This window comes from Kogia breviceps, chromosome 5 (assembly GCF_026419965.1).
Source record: "Kogia breviceps isolate mKogBre1 chromosome 5, mKogBre1 haplotype 1, whole genome shotgun sequence".
Lineage (NCBI taxonomy): Eukaryota > Metazoa > Chordata > Mammalia > Artiodactyla > Physeteridae > Kogia > Kogia breviceps.
Genome location: NC_081314.1, coordinates 77807881 through 77831020, shown reverse-complemented (window position 1 = coordinate 77831020; position 23140 = coordinate 77807881). Strand labels below are relative to the sequence as shown.

Here is a 23140-nt window from a genome sequence, read left to right as displayed (position 1 = left end):
ATTTCTATTCTTATTTTCTTTGTTGATCTTCTTATTCTACTTTATCTTATATATATTTTTCTAAGTCACCTAAAAGTAAATATTTAGTTAAATAAATTCACAACATTACTTAAAGTAATCAATGCTGCAACATGTATCTATATGTTTTCAAAAACACGAATTAAAAGTTTCTATCCATCATACTTTCATACTGTCAAAGGCATATCTGAAAAAAAAAAAGCATATCTGATTAGAAACTTTATCCTGGGATCACTTTGATGCTTACCTTTTCTGCTACTTCTCGCACAGACTGAACACTTGTTCCATACAGATGGTTGTTATACTGCCCAGCTTCAATGAATTTATGTTCCTGGATATCTTTTTCCATTTGCTCTCTTGAAGTCACAAAATGATAATCTCTTCCATCTACCTCATAATCTCGTTTTGGTCTAGTTGTATCTTTAATAGAAAAGAACTTGAGGAAGTGTTTAATATTAAAAGACACAACAAAGCCATTTTCTACTTAAAGAATCGTTCTGTAAAGTTCACTACAACAGAGATTGATTTAAATTTGAAAAGTGACAATAATATGGAGGATGAATAACTGATAAAATAAGTATAAACCATTAAAAAATGGTACTGTTTACTTTGATCACACACAGTGACAAAATGTTAAGAACAATAATTAAGAATTTTTACGTGGGTTACTCACGAGGAACACATGATCCAAATTTGTCAGGAAATTCTGAGATCAAGTCATCATTTATCCTGTCTTTCATAGGTCCCAATATGATCACTGGTCGAGTATAATTAACTATAAAAATATACTTCATGTTAAAAGAAATAAACACTCAAGAAACATCTGTGTATTTTACTTCACTAGAAAACAAAAGTATCCTTAACTGTTATGAAGAATTTTTTATTCTTTCTCCACCAATGATGCCTAACTTGATAGTTTACAAACCTTTATTAAAATCTTACACTTCAGTCAATCTCCTGTTGGAAGTCATACACTTAGATAATTCAACCAAATTAAATTCAGCATTTTAGCAGATAATGTTTCTATACATTGCTAACATCTCATTACAAATGAGAAAACAGTACAGTGTTTTATTGATCCCTTTTCCAGTAGAAGCTGTAGGGAAGCAGATCAAAGAAGGGCAAAAAAGAAACTGGGTATAATCAGAGTAGTCATTGAGAAAGATGATCTAATATAAGCGTATACGCTGGACTGTAAGGGACCATGTTGGAAGCAGGGAGATTGGTAGTGAAAATCTGACTTAACATTGTGGTAGGAGGGATGCAAGGAGGTTATAAATAAGAAAGATATGATAAGAATAAATAGGGCCTAGAAACTGACTAGACAAGGGAGATGAGGAACAGAAAGATCAAAGATGATTCCAAGATTTTGAACAAGGATAGTGATACTATTATGAACACTGGAAAGAAGCTGCTTAGGAAATAAAACACCAATATAAAATAGCCAATATAAAATGATTAGATTTTAATAATCTATGGGCTAAACCATGTTTCATAAAATACATATAGTAAATTTATATATATATATATATATATATATATATATACATGTATAGTAAGAAAAAAGGCTAAAATTCTGATAAAACTTTTTTTAAGGTATGAGTTGAGTTAGACCTATTTTCCAAATTACGTTTTTCCATAAGACTGTAAAACATCAACAGGCTTCACAAACCTTCTTGTTGATTCACTGGCTCATAAGATAAGACATATTCTTCTTGACCACCTATTAGAAAGTTAAAATACAGATGAGAAAATCTATAAAGAAAACTATACTAATTTAATTCTTTAATGTAACATATAAATTACTAGAACTTTCCCGAGAAAAGTAGCAAAGTGTAAAAAAAAAAGGGTACTTTATAAATTCATTATGGCAAGATTTAGGAAAAAAAGTGATAAATTATAAAGTTTGGTATGTGTAAAAACAAAATATAAATGTGCTAGTTAATAACTACCTTTCTGTCATTCTGGGTTTTACAGATTATCATTAGATTGAATTAAAATCTTCACTTGGGATGTCAAGTATAAGCTATTAATTTTTTATTTAGAATCTAAGAGCTATTAAATAGTTCTTTAAAAATTAATACTTTAATGAGCCGTTCTACATATATGCATATTAGGTAATTTTCTCTTACTAATATGCTGCTTTTTTTGGTCCTACCAGGTATAACATTTAACATAGCACATACATTTTTATAATTACAACTATTTTCTAACCAAAAGATTTTAATGCAAAGGTAAAATGTGTCACTATTTCATTGATGAAAAAATTCATTATTATAATAATTCATTTATTCAATTTTTAAAAAATAACATTTTGAGTTAAAAAAATTTTTAGATAAAATTAAATCCTTCCCTTTCAACAAAATGAATCACATAGATAGTAAAGGAGAAAAAATATATTTTACTTTGATCTTAAAAGCACTTCAGAAGTTAAATTCTCTAGGATTAAATTAAAAGATTAGAGCTTATGAATATCCTAAATAGAAAAGTCTACGAATTATATCTCGACTCAATGAAAATAACTAAAAGAGTTAAAAATCTCAGGAGTTCTTAGCTCACACACACACACACACACACACACACACACACACACACGTGTAGAAAACAAACAAGGAAGAGCTGTTAAATTCAAGTGGTTCAATGAAATCAATATTGCAGAATGTATTTGAAGATTTTCTCCTTGATTATTATGATTCTATAACAATCTTTTCACTAAATTTGTCATTGGTTTATACTACATGTATGCAGCTGTAAATCTTTTAAATTCATATACCGACATAAATATTCTTTCCTGCTTAAAAGTGTATTTTGTTGTTTTAAAATTTATAATACATAAAAAATATATTTACAAGCTGCTTTTAAAAGTACTGTATGTAAAACATGTTTTACATGTTATCAGAAACATGCAATTTGAATATTCCACACCTAATAATTCATGCAAATGGTGAGACAGACAGTATATACTTTCATTACCTCTTTTTGGTCTAGAAAGCTACTCAGCTACTCTCTGGTGAGTTCTGACTATTAAGTTAATAAAATGCTAAAATACGAGAAATCACATTCCCACACCAAAAAAGAAAATCATTAAATAACTATTACACAGGAAAAATAACAACCAAATGAATGAGGATTAAAAGTATATACTGTCAACATGAAAAATATTAGAGACTGATATTAACAGAATGGACCTTTTGAGCAGCCATACTCATCTGTAATCAAGATTACTTTCATATTAGACAGCAGTAAAAAAAAAAGTTAGAAAAGCAATTTTAATTTTTAAAGTGCTACAACTGATAATACTCATGAACTCTCCCCTCCTCCCATGCCCAAATATGTTTAATAAGTTCACACGCTTATATAGTTCCCTTAATAATATAATACCAAGACAGTAACATAAGAACCAAAAAAAAATCAGTATTACTGCTTGAGCAACTGTTGAAAATTTTCCCTTTGTCATTTCTTATGTTCACCAAAAGCTGGCGATAAATAGTATCTTGACCCACACCAGTATTGGTGACACAGAATAAAAAAGGAAATAAAGCTAATTATAATTTAGCATTACTGAAAAATATTTTAATGATTAGTTAGAAACAGAATTACTAAATAAAATGGCAAAATACAAGTTTAATACTCATTTAACTAGATATTTACTTCTTATAAAAGATACAAACACATACACATACTGTGTACACGAATAGCACTTTTGTAAAATGAACTTTTGTACTTTATGAAAACTTTGGAAATTAACTTCTGTACACAGAGTATGATTTTATTTATCAAGTAAAGAATTTTACTTGGTTCTCTCTCCCTGATTTTAAAATATTAAGCACCTAATTTTCAGTTTTCAGAATACATCACTAAGGGAATAAAACCCCAAAGGATATATTACTTGAGATAACAAAAGAACAAACAAAACACTTACGGTAACTACTTTCGCTATCACTGGCATTAGAAGTTACATGTTCTGAAATTGCAGGACAATGGAAAAAATAAAGAAAACACAGTGTCATGAGTTTAAAAAAAGCAAATTATCAAAATAAACACAAGGAGACTTAACAAAATGTCGAGATATAAACCACAGATACCCAAAGAGTTTTTAAAAACATTTCTGATTTTCTTTGAAAAGTTTAATTATTTCAAATAAATGAATATGAATTAGCAAGGAAAAAATCGGCAATCAAGGAAAATGTCTTATTTTCTGTTCAACAGTTTACGAACAAAATCTTATTATGAATAGAATATAACAAAGTGATCCTTAATCAGTCCAACTGTCGACATAAAAACCCCAAAGAGAAAATGTCATTGACACCATTTAATTTAGGTTATGATACAAAAATGACTAACAAAGGAGACAAATTATATCTGAGCAAACAGATGCCCATTTCAGTGAAGTGATATCTTAAAAAATAAATAAATGATCTTTCTTTTAGTTCAGCTTCTTTCTTGTTCCTGAAGAGAAATGAAAATTCATGTCTGAGATCATACAGATAAAGCATTCTGGATATCACAGATTCAGATGCCTCAAAAAAAAGTCAAATGGAAAGGAATTCTAGAAGGTAGGATTGTATTTTAAAGTAGACTAATATTTCTGAGAAACTCTGCTTTGATAAAACCGACAATGGCTACTTTGCAAAACAAAAAAGATAAAGTAAACACACCAGTCTACTGCCTGGCCCCTCCTTTAAAGTGACCCCCATTTCATAACTTGACTGTTCAGTAAACAGCCAGCACTTTTCTCATGTAAATGTAATCTCTTGCATTCTCTCAATATGTGTCTCTTTTGAATAAAAAAAAGGTAATTTTATCTATGAAAACTAAAAAAATTTTCTATGGGAGAGAGGTAAATCTAAATTTCTTATGTCAGGCAAAGGAAAAAAAAAATTAACGGATAAGGAAAAAGCTTGAGGAGAGATATCTGCTGTACCATACCACCCACAGTCTCCTAAAATCAAGTAGCACTACTGAAAAGTTTAGAGAATGGTAGAACTTAATGGTAGTACAGTTCTTGAATAACTGTCGTAGTGAAAAATAAGTCTGTTATTCTAACCTACAAAGACAAGATACAACTTTCCTAATCATTATTATGTATATTTTAAATGAAGGAGGAACATTAAAAATTACAAGACTGAATGTATGATAGCACATATAAAATGGTGGTTTTCTAAAGTTTATATTTAAAAATTTCTTCCCATGTTATCACACAGATGTCAAAACAATCATTTTAAATTGTTGTATAATATTCTATTGGACTGTTACATCATGATTTACCTTACTACTTATTCAGATATTTTAGTTTGCTTTAAATTGTTTTCCACAAATATCAACAAATTATTATGAATGTCTTCATTTATATGGCTTTCACCTTTTGTCCTATTTCCTTAAAATTCATTCCCAGAAGTAGGAATGACACATAGAAAAAAAATTCTTAAATTTATATTAGGATTGATATCACACTCTACAATCTCTAATATACAAAAGAAAGAAATGTTAGTTATTGCACTCGAGTGAGTGCAGGGGAAAGTGGGAGTATAGAAGAAACAAAATTAACCATGATTTGACAATTAGAGAAGTTGGATAAATGAATACTTGTGGGGTTTATTTTATTATTCCTCTACTATTGAATATGTCTGACATGTTATACATGTATAAAAAATTGAAGTTACTACAATCTCTTTTCTGGGAATTTCCCCTACTCATCTTGAGTTCTCTAAGATTACCAATAGCTACAAAGCAGTCAAATTCTTCAAGTTCTTTCAAGTATCCTTTAAGTAACTCCTCTACAATAAACTCTTGCTACTTAAAGTATTGTCCTTGGAATGGCATCATTATCATTGCTTGGGAGGTTGTTAGAAAATTAAAATTATTTTTTCCTGATAATTTAAAATAATCTTTTTCAAGGCATGTCATCAAAGAAGATATTCAAATATTCAATAAGTATAAAAAAGTGTTCAAGCTTATTATCGGGGAAATGCAAATTAAAACCACAACAGATATCTCTATCATCCACCAGAATGACCAAAATGAAAAAACAAAAACAAAACAGGTATGTCAAGCATAGAGAAAGATAGGTAGCAACTGGAACTCACATACTACTTGGGGGTGGGGGTGGGTAAACTGGTATAACCACTTTGGAAAACTACTTGGCACTATCTACTAATAACTAACATATTATATATCTGTGACCCAGTAATTCATTTCCTAGGTATTTCCCAACATAAAAGGCATATATGCATACCAAAAGATATGTATAAAAATGTTCAAAGCAACACTATTCAAAAATAGCCCTAAATATGTTTATTTACAAATCTGAGACAATATACGTACAATTTCATAGTTTACTTTTTTCATTTATATTGTGAGCATTTTCCACACCATTATGTTTTAATATGATTTTCAATGGCTATAAAATATTATACTATATAGTAAGTCATATTTCATTAACCACTTCCCAACTGTAAGGCATTTTAGGATTATTTGAATTTTGGGGGTGCTGTACTTTCTAAATAATATTAAACAAAACATCCTGATATATAAACCTTTGTTTTCACCTCTGATTACATCCTTAGGATAAATTCCTTGAAAAAGAATTAGTAGATCAAAAGATATTCTTTTTTTTTTCTTTTTTTTTTTTTTTGTGGTACGCGGGCCTCTCACTGTTGTGGCCTCTCCCGTTGCGGAGCACAGGCTCCGGATGCGCAGGCTCAGCGGCCATGGCTCGGGGCCCAGCTGCTCCACAGCACGTGGGACCTTCCTGGACCGGGGCATGAACCTTGTGTCCCCTGCATCGACAGGCAGACTCTCAACCACTGCGCCACCAGGGAAGCCCTGGTTTTGGCATCTTAAGAGCTCTGTACCACTCTACTTAAATAAGTCTTTAAAATAGAAAAAGAAGAGATGTAATAGGAAATCTATGTGCCTAACTGTAGAAGTTTCTGAGGTGTTCTACAAAGTGGAAAGCTATAAAAATAAACTGCATACAAAAGACAGGTACAAACCTTGTCTGAAACTGTATACCATAATTTCATTTCTGAGCACCTTATATAACTGATCCTGAACTACACTTACCTTTAGTCTCTTTTAAAGGAACCTTACCCACTTTTTTCCTCTTGAATTTTTTCAAAATTGCCTTCTAAAAGCATAAAAGCTACACAGATTTCTATTTCTAGCTTTTTACAAGTATGATAATTTAGTTGTATCCTCACAGATTTCCATCATACTTTAATTAGTTCTGCTAGTCAAAATTAGGTTTGGAAAGGCAATTTCTATTATTGTTTCGTCTACTGTCAACAGGATAAATCAATAATTTATTTGATCCTCTTCTTTGTAGAATCCTTGAATTCTTGTCTATGAAAAGTATTCTAGGGTACCACTTTTGTTTCCCTCTCTGCTCTTTCATTAAATATCCTACTTTTTCATAGGCTGTGTGAAATTACACACAGGTGTACATCTTTCTTGATACTCAGTGTTATTCCACATCTCTTCAACAGGTTTATCTGGAATAATTTGTCCTTCTGTTTTCAGTCCCTTCATAAGTCCTGTTCCAGCTAGGCTTAATGAACACCAATATGAGGTCACATTTATTTTCTTATATTAAAATTGCACAGGATTTTGCTTAGTTTTTTCCCTGTATCCTGAACTTTAGAATATAGATAACTGAGATCTGAAATAATGCCCTTAACCCACCCTTCTTCCCAGTATTTTCTACTGTATAATAATGAGCATCTTGTCAGCTGCTAGTAATGTTTTATGTGATAACCTCCATTATATCCAGTTTCGAATTTTACTGATATTTTTCTGTCTCCGTCAACCTTTTCTAAATAAAATCTTTTTGATCTGATCAAGTTACCACGTGAATAAATTCTTTCAGTTCTTGTGAGATGAAACACAGAAACCTACCATTCAAGGGATCTTAAGTCACTGACCAGAAAATTAAATCAACGACATCGGTAATCAGTTATCATTTTTCATTTGTTTCTCTTCCCAAGTCTCAAACCTCAATTAAAATAAGAGATGAAAATACGATGTGGTCAAGGTGTAGTTATCTATTATAAAAATATCAATGTGGGAACCAAACTCTTCATTTAGTTCCTTTTTCCATGAGCTTTCCATAGTTCTCTGATGACTCAACAGGTAACAAAAATATGTGGGTTCATTTGATGATCCACACCAACTCATGATCATTCTCAAAATAAATTCTATAGCATTAAGAATCTGTGGAAATATTTTCCAGTTTCTGAAGATTTCACTGGTAATTTTTCCCAAAGGTAAAAGATTAAAAAAGGATGCCACTAGTGATAGTAAATTTGTGGCTCTTGCCAGATCCTGAAAAGGCAAATGCATAAATGATAAAGTATGTGTAATAGAAATAATTACATATAAAGCATACTGCTTTCAATCTCATATAAACCTTTAATTGTTAAAGTTGAAATAAAAGTCAAGTACCTATAATTAAGGTTAAAAGTCAAGTTAGCATTAATCAGGAAAAAAAATCTGTGAAATTTAATGTTTATTAAGGTAAACTTAGAAAGTTATAAAATATTGGCTATATCCTTCATGATCAATGAATTATGAAGAAATAAGTTTTCAAGATGCTTAATAATGCAAACGGAAACAACTACTTAGAAAAAAACTTTAGCCTAAAAGATTACTTCTGTGAGTCACTGTCACCTAAAAGAACTTAGTAATATTTGGTAAAATTTCACATTTAATCAATTTGTAAACACTCACATTTAAAATTTTGTTTGCTAAAATGACTTCTTGCTTCATTCACTCATTCCAATATTTATTAAATGACTCCTACACTATCAGACTCTGTACCAAGCTTTATATGAAGATTCAGTATTAGCTAGAAAATTAAACAGGAACAACACACACAAAAAAACTCCCCCCAAACAGAGACAACACCTTGGTTAAAGAAAAAACAAAGGATAATATTTCTTATAATTCTTTTCATAATTTACAACTTCCTTAGAAAAAAATATACAATTTACCTACTACATACACTGCTACTTGAACTTGAGTTCTACAATTCTTCTTTAATATTTAAGACCTATTGTGTTTTATAGTTTCACATTATAGCAATGCTTTTCTAACACAGGCTCAAAGCAATTTTAACTTGTTTTAACAAAAAAAAAAAGGGGGGGACATAAAACTGTAAGGAAGATTATATTCTACCTTCTAATAATGAGGGAAGATAGCAGCATTTTAAAAAACATTAAAAGTCTTTCTTCATATTTAAAAAATTCCTAGAGAAAGTAATTGCCATAAAAATTAAAAAAAGGAAAATATAATTATGAGCAGAGAGTTTTTCAAATGACATGTAAAAATGGAGAAAAATAAAAGGTATGTATTACAGAAATAAAAATCCCAAGCATATTATTAGCATGAAGAATCTAAAAGCAATATAAATCATACACCTCCTCATGCCAGAAGGGCACTACCATGAATCTCAAAATGTATCTGAAAAAGGTAGGTCTGTAGATGGAGGTTAAAAAAATAACTTGGGAGTATTTTAATCACTTACTCAGGCCTTTTGATCCCATGTCGTCAGGGATCTCCTGTAGAGAGTAGTTCCCAGAGAGCAAGCAATAAAAAGATAATCAAAGAAAATAGTTGTCAGTAATGCATAAAATTGGTGCTACAATAAGAGACAGTTCCAAGACCATTACAGGTCCACGTATCTTAGAGCATTTTTGTATATTTCTGAAAGTTTAAAATAAGCTGGCAGCTAGATATAATCTAATAAAAGAATGAAAGTTTTATATGAGAAGCTGATTAGGGTAGAGAAGCAAAAATTTTGACTATTTCTTGCTATTTTAAAAGTAAAATTCAGATTGTCTACATATAATGAAGAAATGGGATAAAACGGAATGATTTGAGATAATCTATTATCAAAGATTGGCAATGCTATAACTAGAAATCAATAAGTAGCTTCTCAGGTACTCATGTTTTTCCTCTAAAATATTATTTTGAGAGTATAAGTGTTTCTTATAAGAACCTTTACATAAAAAAATTCTATTTTAAACATAGCTTAAAAATACCATTTACTTTAAATTAAGAATCCCTAAGGTGCTAGAAAAAGTTAAGATTGGTATGCAAATTAATTTATGCCTGTTAAATTGCCCCTAGTTAAGACAAATAGTAACCTGTTGCAGCTCTTGAAACTGTCTCCATGGTAACAACCAACTGCAGGGCAGTAGGTCCCTCTACATTTATCTTCAGTTGACCACTGGATCCACATACTTACGGTCAGCATCACTTGTTTCCTGCTCACTCTGGTCCTTGTTCTTGTAGAAGGGGAATTTTCGGGAAAAGAGGTTCTTTTTACGCTTGTCATTGAATGACTGCTGAAGAAGAGAAGGAGGGGCAAAACAAAGGGATGTCTACTGTCTGTGTGTACAAAGGCCCAGCCTAGTAGCTCTGTGAAAGCTGACTCTTGTGACCACAGTGTGCAGTTTGTATATGAATTTTGCTTTAATCACACATACAGTGAATTTTTAATTTAGTATTAATTTCTCTAATTCTAACATTTTATAACTGAAAACAGAAAAATTTCAAGAGTGTAATTCAATGATACCTAAAAATAAGGAGGAAGTGCTATTTGATAAAAAAGGAAGAGTAAATCAGATTAGATACTACTATAGTTCAAATCAAGCTTGCATCTGTTCATATCAATCCATATTTTTCTAGATTTCCAAGAATTAGGTGCTCTACAGCAAAAGTTATTACTTTAGCTGTTCAAATATTTTTAATTTTCCTTTCCTTCATTTTCCTTTGGCTTTAGCACATTTTTTCCCTTTCTCTCTTTTTTGTGGCTCCAACAAACTAACAAAAAGCCATTACTAAAAAAGTGAACCAAAACAACTGAGCAAGTTGCTAGTGCTGAATATTTAAAAAATCTTTTTTTTTTTTTTAAAGAAGAGAATTAGGATAACTAAATGCTTATCAGAAAATGCGAAGAAAACTAAGATGTATCCATCAAGCACAGAGTCCAGCAAAAGAATTATCAATGCTATCTAACCAAGGAAGAAGAGTCAACTCTCCTGGCCAATTTAAATGTCATCATAACTGATTTATTAGCCTTTAAGCTCTACCGTATTATCTATTTTTAAAGTATATATAAATAAAATAGAATCAAATTCAATTCATTAGCACCATGTCCTGAATAGGGAATAAAAAGTTTGGTACTCATAATGTCAAAGAGGCAATTAAAAATCTAGTAGTTTATACATAATTGCTAGGACAGCTGATTTGACATCCCTTGTTGCACAGATGTCTGAGACAAGTTTTTTCCCTTCCTGAATGTCCCATTTGTGCATTCACACTTTTAAAAGCAGGTAGCACCCAGAAAGATGAGGCTAAAGAGGAACAGCTTCTTCTGTAATTTGTCACAGGCACCCGTGTCTTGAAGGAAACGGCCTTGCCTACCAGTGACAATAGGAATTATAATTTTTATTATTTTTTGAAGTGGGAACAATATAAAGGATAGAAATTCTGTTTTAATTTTTCTTGCGTTTATCCATGTCATAAGATGCTATCAATATTGTGAGGTATATCAATACCAGGCAGTATTTTTTTTCTGGCGTGCCGGTATTTTTAGTCATGTGATGCCAGGTGATTAAGGTGATGAAATGGATTAAAGTGAGTTTTAGCTCAAATTCTGTTACTTGAAAAGATTTATTTTGGTAAGAATCTTTACAAAAACTTTCATTTTTATCTTTTTCATATCAATAATTCAAAATTAATAAGTTCATAGTCATTAGACAAGCAGACTGTCTTGATATCAATCTTAAAATCTGAAGGCTCAGATAACCCTAAGCAGAAGTTAAAAATTAAGTTGAGAAAAAAATACTGTGGAGAAATCTAAGCTTATAATTGTTTTATAAACTGTCAAGTAGCATTACCTGAATAAAAATCTTTGCTTGAATCCAAATTTTAGAAAAGAGAAAGAGAAGAAAACAAGTTTCAATAGAGAAAAATTTATGGTAATCTAATTTATGGAAGGACTGTCTTTTTGTCCATGACAATCACTGATTTTGAATTTAGTAATAATTTTTATGCTAATTGATAAAACTGATACATTTTTAATAAAAGGTTATTTACCTCTCCTACTGCATATATAGTGGTCAGAGTCAGCTTCACAGCAAACAACCAAAAGAAACATGAAGTTTAAAATGTTTTGATTTTTGATATCTTTTGCAGTTAGCCAAAATGAGATATCGTAAAGATATCATAATATAGGACAGAAAGAAATGCTTGTTAGTTAAGAAATGTATTAACTGTATTACATCTAACATCCTGCAGGTGAAGAATTTATTAAAAGTGAAAAACAGCACAAGCAAACAGGACAAAAATGTGTAGGGAAAACACAAAACTGAAGAAACATACTAACTCTAGTTTCTTTATATTTTCAATACAAAACAATCTGTTTAATTACTTATTGTTATTAATGCTATATTGTGAGAGAGTGTAATAAATATGGACTGATAAAATATTACAAATTCATGAAACATATATCAAATATCTAAATATATAATTTCCATATGTAGTATTTCAAAATAGCTAAATGAATGTTAAAAATGTTAATGAGAAACTGAAATGTTTTTAAAAAGTCTGTATTGGAAACAAAGTCCATAGCCCACCATATAAGGAAAGGAAAAGAAGAGCTTAGAATGGGAAATGGTATTACAGAGAGAAATGCAGTTCTGTATCAATGGCAAGCGTATTTTTACCCCACTCAGTATCATGCATACTTTTGGTGCTGTGTTAGAACACAGTGACTGTGTATAAAGTTGGTTATAGTCAACAAACAAGACTAAGATTTAAAAATGTCGTTAATTCAGTTAACTTCTTACAGTTTGAAAGAAAAGTTACAACATGCAACCTCTTTTACAATACACTGACAGTGTATTTTACTAAAATACTTTAAAAGACATATATAAAACAAGCACAAAAACCATTGTGTATATTTCAAATACTGAGCATTTACTTGGGATTTTTTCCTCCAAAGATTTTCTATTTTAAATATTGCTTCAGATTATACTATATAATTTTGTATTTTCTGAAAGGTACAAGTAAATTTTAAAGGAATTTATCATTTCTAAAATAACTGAATGCATTATATATAATTTACTCAGATTTAATTTCTTTGATCAAGGATCATATTCCTTTAAAATTTTAAAGCTTTAAGTCTGAGTGCTTAGTGATATCAGACATGTACAAAGAGTAGGGTTAATTTATTTGCTGAGTTAACTTTCCATATTCATTTGAAATTTGATCAAAAGATGTATAAAACTTTTGCTTTAGATAAAAAAAACCCCAAACATAAAACACTGCTATAAATAGTATTTCAACACAACATGTGTTTCAGCATTTTCTTCAGGCCTATTGCTACAATATTCCATTGCACTAATTACACACATACTATAGGGTGAAGCCTGTGATATCATCCATTGACATCCACTAGATTTAAGAAAGACTAAGTAAATGAAAACAAAAACACGTCTAAAATATATATAAAAGAATTTTGATATATTTCTTGCCCACCTACAAAGTCCTCCTCTTGACTGTCCCTTTCTTTATTCCCTTAAGATAAAAATTCATACTGATTTAAACATTTAAAAGATGGATTTTATTAATGAGTAATATTAGCAATAAACGTGGAAAAAGTAAGAAAATTTCCATAAATTCTCTTGCAAAAGCCCGTAAACTTACATTATGAACTAATTAATAGTTTTGGGAAGGCTTATTTTCTCAGATGTATTACTTATTAGCTTCATGACTAATACTGGTGACACAAGTTTATAGTTAATTATTCATCTGAGTGAAGGCTGAATTCATTTCATTTATAAAAATTACGACCAAAAGTATGTTGTTAAGAATATATCAAATGACAGTTTTGATAATTTGGAAAAGTCTGTGAAATGGATGCTTTAATTTAATAAATTGTTTACTTTAGCATATCTACTATTGTAGGCCACCATGGCCAGAGCAGTTGATAGTTAATTCTTATGGCAAAATCCTTCTCATTTTAATAATGTGCCTCAAACAAGAATTAGGAAAAGGCCTATTACATTCAATTATTAATTTCTAGAAATAATAGATTTCACATACTCACCCCTTTATCTCCTCTTGCTTTAGAATTGAATTTCACTGTTTTTAATCGGGCTCGTTCTTTCTTCTCAACCCTGGCAAAGCACAGATTATTTTTTAAGTATAATAAACATATCTAAAGCTCTAACTAGAAATCATCAGAACTGAGACTTTAATATGGAACATTTTTATATTCTAAAAGCCTTCAGAAGTCATTTGAATCCCATAATTTATAAGAATTTCTGAGAAATGAAATACAGGGCTCATTTTATTATGAAACAAAACCACTTGTGAAATATCAAAATGCAGTACAAGTATGTGTACTTATATATGCACTCTATTCCATAATTACACTGAAATTATGAAGCACCACTTCTGAGTTTAGCAATTTTCCAGGTTTCCATTTGTTTTGTTGTTTAAATGTTATCTTAGCATGGAACACATATGCTAAAAACTCAGTGTTAGAGAGAAAGCAGATGGGGTAAAATATTAACTGATGAAAGTAGGTGAAGGATATGTGGGTGTTCTAAGTACTATTCTTGCGTTCTCTTATTTTTCTATAGCTCTGCAATTTTTGAAAATAAAAAGGAGGGAAATAAAAAAATTAAGCTTAATTCCAACGATATATTTGTGTAAATACATAAAGTAACCAATTATAGTGTACAAAATAGAGGGTTTTTTAAGAAAATATTTATTTGGCTGTGCTGGGTCTTAGTTGAGGCACGTGGGATCTTCGTTGTGACATGCGGTATCTTTTAGTTGTGGCTTGTGGGATCTTTAGTTGTGGCAAGCAGAATCTTAGTTGCGGCATGCAGAATCTTCAGTTGCGGCATGTGGGATCTTTAGTTGTAGCATGATCTTTAGTTGCGGCATGCAAACTCTTAGTTGCAGCATGTGGGATCTAGTTCCCTGACCAGTGATCAAACCCAGACCCCCTATTTTGGGAGTGCAGTCTTAGCCACTGGACCACCAGGGAAGTCCCCCAAATAAGAGTTTTAAAGTATCTTTGTGAGGATATAGAAGAACTGGTAACCTTAGTTATCCCTAAGAAGGTGAAATTCATGGGTGCTTGGGGAACAGGGTTAAGAGACAGCCTGTATAGCTTTTAAATCTTTTGAATTTTCAACCTTGTTAAAAATGTTACCTTCGAAATAAGCAAGCAAACAAAACTACAATAAATGTACGATCTACAATCGTGTAGATTGTAACACCAATATGAATCGTGCAAAATTTCATATAAATTAAGCTTTACAAATCCTTGATTTCAACATAGCAATTACATTAGTATATAGCAGAAAAATGTACCAAAACAGCCTATGAATAAATGCATATCTTTATTTTTTATTATCTAGCTATACAGTTTTACCATGGGTACAGAACCCTAGAAGTCATGGATTTAAAACTTGCTTTTTCTATTCCAGAGCAATCCTGAGGGTCCATGATATGAATAATTAATTTATAATTCTGCCTAGGCATTTACTGAGGGCACTGAAAAACTAACATTTAGTGAATAAACATTTACAGCTCAAAATGGCTTTGTTTTCTAATCATTATCTTGCTCACTAAATAGCTGAGTGACTTCAATTGTGTTTATTTGTCAACACTGTTCCCAAAAGAAAGCTAAGAATTGTAGGAACTACAATTCCTTGTGCTATTATTAGACATAAAGAGGTCTAATAAAGATATCATTCTATTTAAGAAAATACAAGTTTAGAATACAATGAGGAATGAAATGGCATAATTGGTTGTGATTTCATACTGCATTTTATGGAAGGAAAATTATATTCTAATATTATTCATGCATTTGGGGATCTGTAGAGGTCTCAAGCTATATCTCATCTCTTTTATCACTTCTGGCTTCAAAATCCAACCTTACAGAATTTTTATACACAAAATGAAAAATCTCTCTTTCTACCAAAGTCAGCTGTATTTCTCATTCGTTGCAAGCACATGTAAAACCTTCACAAGATATAAGACTCCAAGGGATAAAGACAATTTTTAGGAACTCTGACCTTCATATTTAAGATGTGAGGTTTCTACTGACTCAACAAGGCACAGTGGAAGCATTTCTGGATTTAAAGTATACTACATTCTATTCCAGGAAAAAAGTTATGCAGCTGAGGGCTGCATTGCTAAAAGAGGAGTTGCCACCAAATATAAGATCCAGCCAAATAGTTGGATCTTGCTAAAAATATGGATCTAGCCAACAACAGTCATAAGTTCCAAAACCACAATTACAAACCTTGGCAATATTTTAACATTTCTACTCTTCAACGTCTAAAAACAGGTGTACAAATATATATAAGGTAGAGAGGTTTATAAACAGGCATATGATTTGGCATAAGTATTGATTTTAGAGACTCTTAACAAAGTAAGTCCAACTTATTAATAAGAAAAGAACAAGTTTATTACGTCATAAGCTTGGACTTGAAGTGAATTAACTGGCTATAATAAACATTAATGTTTCATTGACAATTTTTACTGGCTATCTTAAAACTTTTAAGTTTTAGGCAATGATTTGGATGAATCAGATCTCATAAATAAGCTCTTTTGAGGAAATTATGAACTGATGTTTTAATATCTTTCCCATAGAAGTAGACATTGAATAGCATTTCATTGACCTTAGAGGGGGTTCTAAGTTGGGATCACCCTTTTCAAAGACAATCTGCACTTAACCACTTTTGCCACTAGATGGTTAAGTATGTACCAGTGAGTGAATCACTACAATAAATAGTTAAAAGCAAAGAGGAAAGAGCAGTGAATGCATGGATACTTCTAAATTAAACAAGAAAACAGAGATGTGAAACACATTCTTAATTAAAATGCTTTCATTTTTTAAGTCTAGAGGAGGCAATTCACACAATCAAAACCCCTGAAAATTTAGGTTTTTAACACCATCTACATGGGAAAACTACAGAGGCTTTTAATTCTCTCTCCCTCCACTAGTATAGATATATGGTACAGTGACTTAAAATATACTCATTTTGTTTTTAGCAACTAGTAGGAGCTTTAGAGAAATTTCTATTTGGCGACATCATATTCTCTTACTATGTCACTGGTTACAACATAAAGTGAATAAAATTAAATGGTTGTGAAACACAATATATAAAACTGAGCACAAAATCACCACTTCAGTAAAAGAAATAGAAAGAAACAGCAATTATTTATGTTGTCCAATTTTCAAGTGGTAAGACTGTAACAGAATTATATTTACCTGCGTTTACTGGGAATCACCCCAACTTCATCACTTTCACCATCTGGTGTAACCTGCCTGGCCTGCCACCATTCGTCATCAGAAGCATTAATAACATGGAGGATATCTCCAAATTTGAAGTTCAATCCCTGACTAGGAAGGCCACTGTCTTTAGTCTTGTCATAATCAAAAAGGGCCCTAGATTAAGAAGAAAAAAGTCCATAATTATTTCTTATAATGATATTATGAATATTAAATAAACAGGATCCTAAAAATATATATATAATCTGCGTAGATAAACAATGTACCATGGTAGGCAGAATAATGCCAAGTTCAATTTTGCGCTATATTATTGGGTCGACCAAAAAGTTTGTTTGGGCTTTTCTGTGAGACGTTACAGAAAAGCCAGAACGAACTTTTCAGCCAATCCAATACAAGAAGACAATGAGACTAAAAAGAAATAGCAAAATTAACTTGTTATGTTAATTGATATACTACCTTATTTCTCTCAATACTGTATGAGAAATTAAAAAAAATTCTTTTAGTACAATCAATGGTAACCTGTATTGAATTCTAAAATGAAGACAAATCTGGTCAGTTGTTCTATATTAATAAAGTAAATATTAAAAGAGTCTCTTCTCTTTATTTTGACTAGACACACTTGGGTAAACAAATTCCCTGACTGATCTGATTCATCATTTGTGGACTTTAAGACTAGATCAACAGAGTGATTATTTTCCCAGTTAACTATTCCTTTCATTTGTTCATAAAACTATAATTAATAGGGTTTTCAGAGTCAATAACAGTGATGAAAACTAACTACAGATGACGATATGATGACTTTAACGGCTGCCAACCATTTTGGAAAAAATACTGTATTAATTTAATATAGTAATTGCAAAATGTTAGGAATATTTTAAAATTTGGTAACAAGAAAATAGTGTCCTGATACTTAGTGTACAATATTTAAACAAATTAAATTATTTTTAACATCTTTATTGGCGTATAATTGCTTTAGAATGGTGACAAATTAAATTCTTATATTCAAAAAAACCTCTAACAAGAGTACAGGAAGGATCCCAGGAATTACATTTAGAATACAATTTATTCATTCTTTTGTTCTAATTTGACAAAGGGAAATTAGGATACAAATCATATTCCTTTTCATGCTACCTAACTTTTAAGACTCTATCTCTTGATGTAAAACTGAAGAGGGGTGAAATCATTTGATGGCTAAATGAATGAATTAGTTAATGTTTTTCAAATGTGTTCTTTCAAGTCTTTTCAGTGGCTAACAGTGTGAAGGAAGTAGGTGAGAATCAAAAGTGGGAAGGCTTACTTAAACATATATTAAAACATATCCAATACATTGGATTTTATTTGAAGACAGAATTCTACAACTGTAAGATAAAGATTATAAATGATATAAATGCGAAGCCATTACTTCAATAAATTCTGAATACTAAGGAAACATCTTTCTACTGGAAAAATATAGTTAACTTCAAATAATACATAGGTTTGATATAGTTAGAAATTTACTAAATATTTATTTTAAAAGGTTAATTAAGTAGATATGGCAAAGATAAAGATGACAAAGATGATGAAGATACAAATAAACAGAATATAAAATAGCAAATAAAGTACCTTAAAAGGTAGAACAAATGCCACAGGATATTGAGAAAAGGGAAAATACTACATCTCAACATTTTTATTATCATAAATTAACCTTTTGAATTACAAAATCAACACAACTATATTACCGATGAGCAACGAAAAAATCACTCACAATCTCTACTCCCTATGTTAGCATTTAAACTTTGTCTTTTAGTACTCAGATTAATAAAAAAAAAAAGGAACACATGGAATACTTATTTGAGCTATTAATCATAAGAATATAATGAACACCTGTTAATCTACTCTCCAACCCAAGACTATACACAAAACTTTTATCAGTAACTTACATTCACCTATGTATTTTTCCTTTTGATCCTGTTTCCCTCAGATTAAGAGTTAAGCACTATTAGAAGGTAACCACCATTCTGAATACAGTGTTTATTATTTCCTTGTTCCTTACCCTTTTTTGTTGGTTTGGTTTTATCACACACATATGGATGACTAAGTAATTATGTATGATTTTACCTGTTTCAGAGCTTTATAAAAAGGTACCATACTGTATGTAGTCCTTTGTAGCCTTAACTTTATTTTTACTTTTGAAATTAAAAATACATTTACTAAAAAGAACCATAAGACTTCTGGTTAACTATGGCAGATTGGCTACATGTATCTACAGGCATACCTCATTTTATTGTGCTTTACCTTATTGCACTTGCCAGATACTGTGTGTTTTTTTTTTTTTAAACAAATTGAAGGTTTTGTGGCAACCCTGTGTTGGGCAGGCATAACCCTGTGGTAATCCCCAAGTCTATTGGTGTCATTTTTCCAACATTTCCTCACTTCATGTCTCTATGTCACATTTTGGTAATTCTCCCAATATTTCAAACTTTTTCATTATTATTATATTTATTATGGTGATCTGTGATCTTTAACGTTACTATTGTAATCATTTTGGTGCATCACGAACCATGCTCTTATAAGATGGTAACTTAATTGATAAATGTGTGTGTTCTGAAGGCTCTACCAACTGGCCCTTCCCCATCTCCCTCCCATCTCCTTTGGACTCCCTATTCCTTGAGACACAACAATATTGAAATTAGGCCAATTAATAGCCCTACAATGGTCTCTAAATGTTCACATGAAAGGAAGAGTCACAGGTCTCTCACTTTAAATCAGCTAGAAATGGTTAAGCTTAGTGAGGAAGGCATGTTGAAAGCCAAGACAGGCCAAAAACTAGGCTTCTTGCATCAAACGGTTAGCTAAGTAGAAAAAAACTGAAAGTGCTACTTGAGTAACACAGGAATAATAAGAAAGTGAAACAGCCTTACTGCTGATACTGAGAAAGTTTTAGTGGTCTGCATAGAAGATCAAACCAGCCACAACATTCCTTTAAGCCAAAGTGTAATCCAGAGTAAGGCCCAAACTCTCTTCAATTCCATGAAGGCTGAGAGAGGTGAGGAAGCTGCAGAAAAGTTCGAAGCTAGCAGAAGTTGGTTCATAAGGTTTCAGGAAAGAAGCCATCTCCGTAACATAGAAGTGCAAGGTAAAGCAGCAAGTGCTGATGTAGAAGCTGCAACAAGTTATCCAGAAGATCTAAATAAGTAATGAAGGTGGTTACACTAAACAACAGATTTTTGATGTGGACAAAACAGCCTTATATTGGAGGAAGATGCCATCTATAACTTTCATAGCTAGAGAGAAGTCAATGCCAGGCTTCCAAGCTTCAAAGGGCAGGCTGACTCTCTTGTTAGGGGCTAATGCAGCTGGTGAGTTTAAGTTAAGCCAATGCTCATTTACCATTCTGAAAATCCTATGGCTCTTAAGAATTATGCTAAATCTACTCTGCCCGTGCTATAGACATGAAACAACAAAGCCTGGATGACAGCACATTTGTTTACAACATGGTTTACTGAATATTTTTTAAGCACACTGTTGAGACCTACTGCTCAAAAAACTTTTTTTTCTTTCAAAATATTACTGCTCATTGACAATGTACCTGGTCACCCAAGAGCTTTGATGGAAGAGTAAAATGAGATTAATGCTGTTTTCGTGCCTGCTAAGACAACTTCTATTCTGTAGCCCATGGATCAAAGAGTAACTGTGACTTTCAAGACTTACTAGTTATGATAGTGATTTCTCTGATGGATCTGGACAAAGTAAATTGAAAACCTCCCATAAAGGATTTGCCATTCTAGATGCCATTAAGAACATTGGTGATTTGTGGAAGAGGTCAAACTATCAATATTAACAGGAGTTTGCAATAAGTTGATTCCAATCCTCACTGATGACTTTGAGGGGTCTGAGACCTCAACAGAGGAAGTAACTACAGATGTGAACCCACTCCTGGTGAAGATGCTGTGAAGATTATTGAAATGACAACAAGGGATGGAAATATTACATCAACTTAGTTGATAAAGCAGTGGCAGGATTTGAGAGAGCTGAGCGCAATTTTGAAAGAAGTTGACTGTGGGTAAAATGCTGTCAAATAGCGATGCATGCTCCAGAAAAACTGTTCATGAATGGAAGAGTCAGTCAGTTTGCAAACTTCACTGATGTCTTATTTTTAGGAATCTGCCACAGCCACCCCTACCTCCAGCAACACCACCCTGATCAGTCAGCAGTCATCAATATGGAGGCAGGACCATCCATCAGCAAAAAAAACCACTATTACTTGCGTAAGGCTCATTTATGGTTAGCATTTTTAGCAATAAAAATTTTTTAAATTGAGGTATGTATTTTTTTAAAGACATAATTCTATTGCACATTTAACAGACTACAGTATAGTGTAAACATAACTTTTATATATACTGGGAAACCAAAAAATTCGTGACTCGCTTTATTGTGATATTCACTGTATTGCAGTGGTCTGGAACTAAACCTGCAAAATCTCTGAGGTAATGCTTGTATTTCCTTTCCATCCTGAAACTCACTAAAATGACGACACCACCACCACCACCACCACCAAAACAAATATAAAAGAGAGATGACAACAAGGAGGAAAGAAAGTTAAACATGGTTTTGGATGACAGTAAATTTAGCAGAGCAGAGGAAGCTCTAAATGGGGTGCCTGAAGAGAAGGATATTGAAACAAGATTTACTCCATGAGACCCTAGAAATGCTCACAAATTAGAGGTGTACACTATCCAGGTAGGCAGGGATAAATTACAGCCATGAAAACAGAAGAACTGGTGGAAATTACTATAGAAGTTAAATGTTACTCAAATGAAGAATATTTTATTATGAAAAGATACAGGTAAACAGAAGTATTGGATGATATGACATATCAAGCTACACTAGTCACCCAGTAAAATATCAACTTAAAAAATTTTCTGGTTTGTATTTATTTTGTCTTTCTTTATTATACTATTATTATTCAAGAGGTTATATGACTTTCATTAATAAAATTATAATAATATTCCAACTCCTGAAAGTCATACTATCAGGAAATCAATCATAAAAAAAATTTCCTTGATTTGCAATACACTTTTCTATAGTAAAACTAAGTCATGGTGAAAAACCTGAAAGAATCTGCATGCATGCATAAAGACTGCAATAATTAGAAATTAAAAAAATTTACCTGACATAGAGGGATCGCTTCTGGCTAGTTCGAAGAGAACCTGAACCTGAACTAATGCTACTATTCATCATCTGCTCCCGTAAGTCATGTATTTTGGCTTCAAAACGACTGTATTCTGATGGAAGAAAAAAGAGAAATAAATTCATATTTTATATTCTAAAAAAATAAGTTACTTGAAGATAAAGTATTAAATATAGCTGTCTTATAATTGATTAAATGTGGTCAGAACCTTAAAAGAGTAATCTATACAAGATTTTGCCCAATATGCAAATTTTAAAACTCTCTAAGTGTACCATGAATTAGAACTGGTTGAAAATAGTATTTTCAATATGCTATTTTAAAGTTTGTGTCACAGTTAATAAAGGACAATTTCCATGCATCAAATAGCTGTATCAATTTTACTGTCGAATTTAACTGTAAATTTTAAGAAGTAGGATTTATTCTAATTTTTATACTTAAAAAGGCCTAGGGCTTCCCTGGTGGCGCAGTGGTTGAGAATCCACCTGCCAATGCAGGGGACACGGGTTCGTGCCCCGGTCTGGGAAGATCCCACATGTGGCGCAGTGGCTAGGCCCGTGAGCCATGGCCGCTGAGCCTGCGCGTCAGAGCCTGTGCTCTGCAATGGGAGAGGCCCTCGTACCGCAAAA

General features: G+C 31.7%; 1 protein-coding gene across 25 annotated transcripts in view; it reads right to left on the bottom strand.

Moving 5' to 3' along the window:
• Positions 1 to 23140, bottom strand: part of DLG1 (discs large MAGUK scaffold protein 1) — a 313869-nt gene that overhangs the window by 31943 nt on the left and 258786 nt on the right. For 8 of the 25 annotated variants that reach the window (XM_067034266.1, XM_067034273.1, XM_067034267.1 and 5 more), the window contains 9 exons: positions 22494 to 22608; positions 17324 to 17500; positions 14135 to 14204; positions 10265 to 10364; positions 3941 to 3982; positions 3207 to 3242; positions 1691 to 1741; positions 692 to 793; positions 266 to 438 (listed from right to left, as the gene is read on the bottom strand). In XM_067034266.1, coding sequence (XP_066890367.1) covers positions 266 to 438; positions 692 to 793; positions 1691 to 1741; positions 3207 to 3242; positions 3941 to 3982; positions 10265 to 10364; positions 14135 to 14204; positions 17324 to 17500; positions 22494 to 22608 — 866 coding nt within the window. Of the gene's footprint in view, positions 1 to 265; positions 439 to 691; positions 794 to 1690; positions 1742 to 3206; positions 3243 to 3940; positions 3983 to 9541; positions 9576 to 10264; positions 10365 to 14134; positions 14205 to 17323; positions 17501 to 22493; positions 22609 to 23140 lie in introns of all 25 variants that reach the window. The other 17 variants (XM_067034271.1, XM_067034276.1, XM_067034279.1 and 14 more) reach the window with 8 other exon arrangements.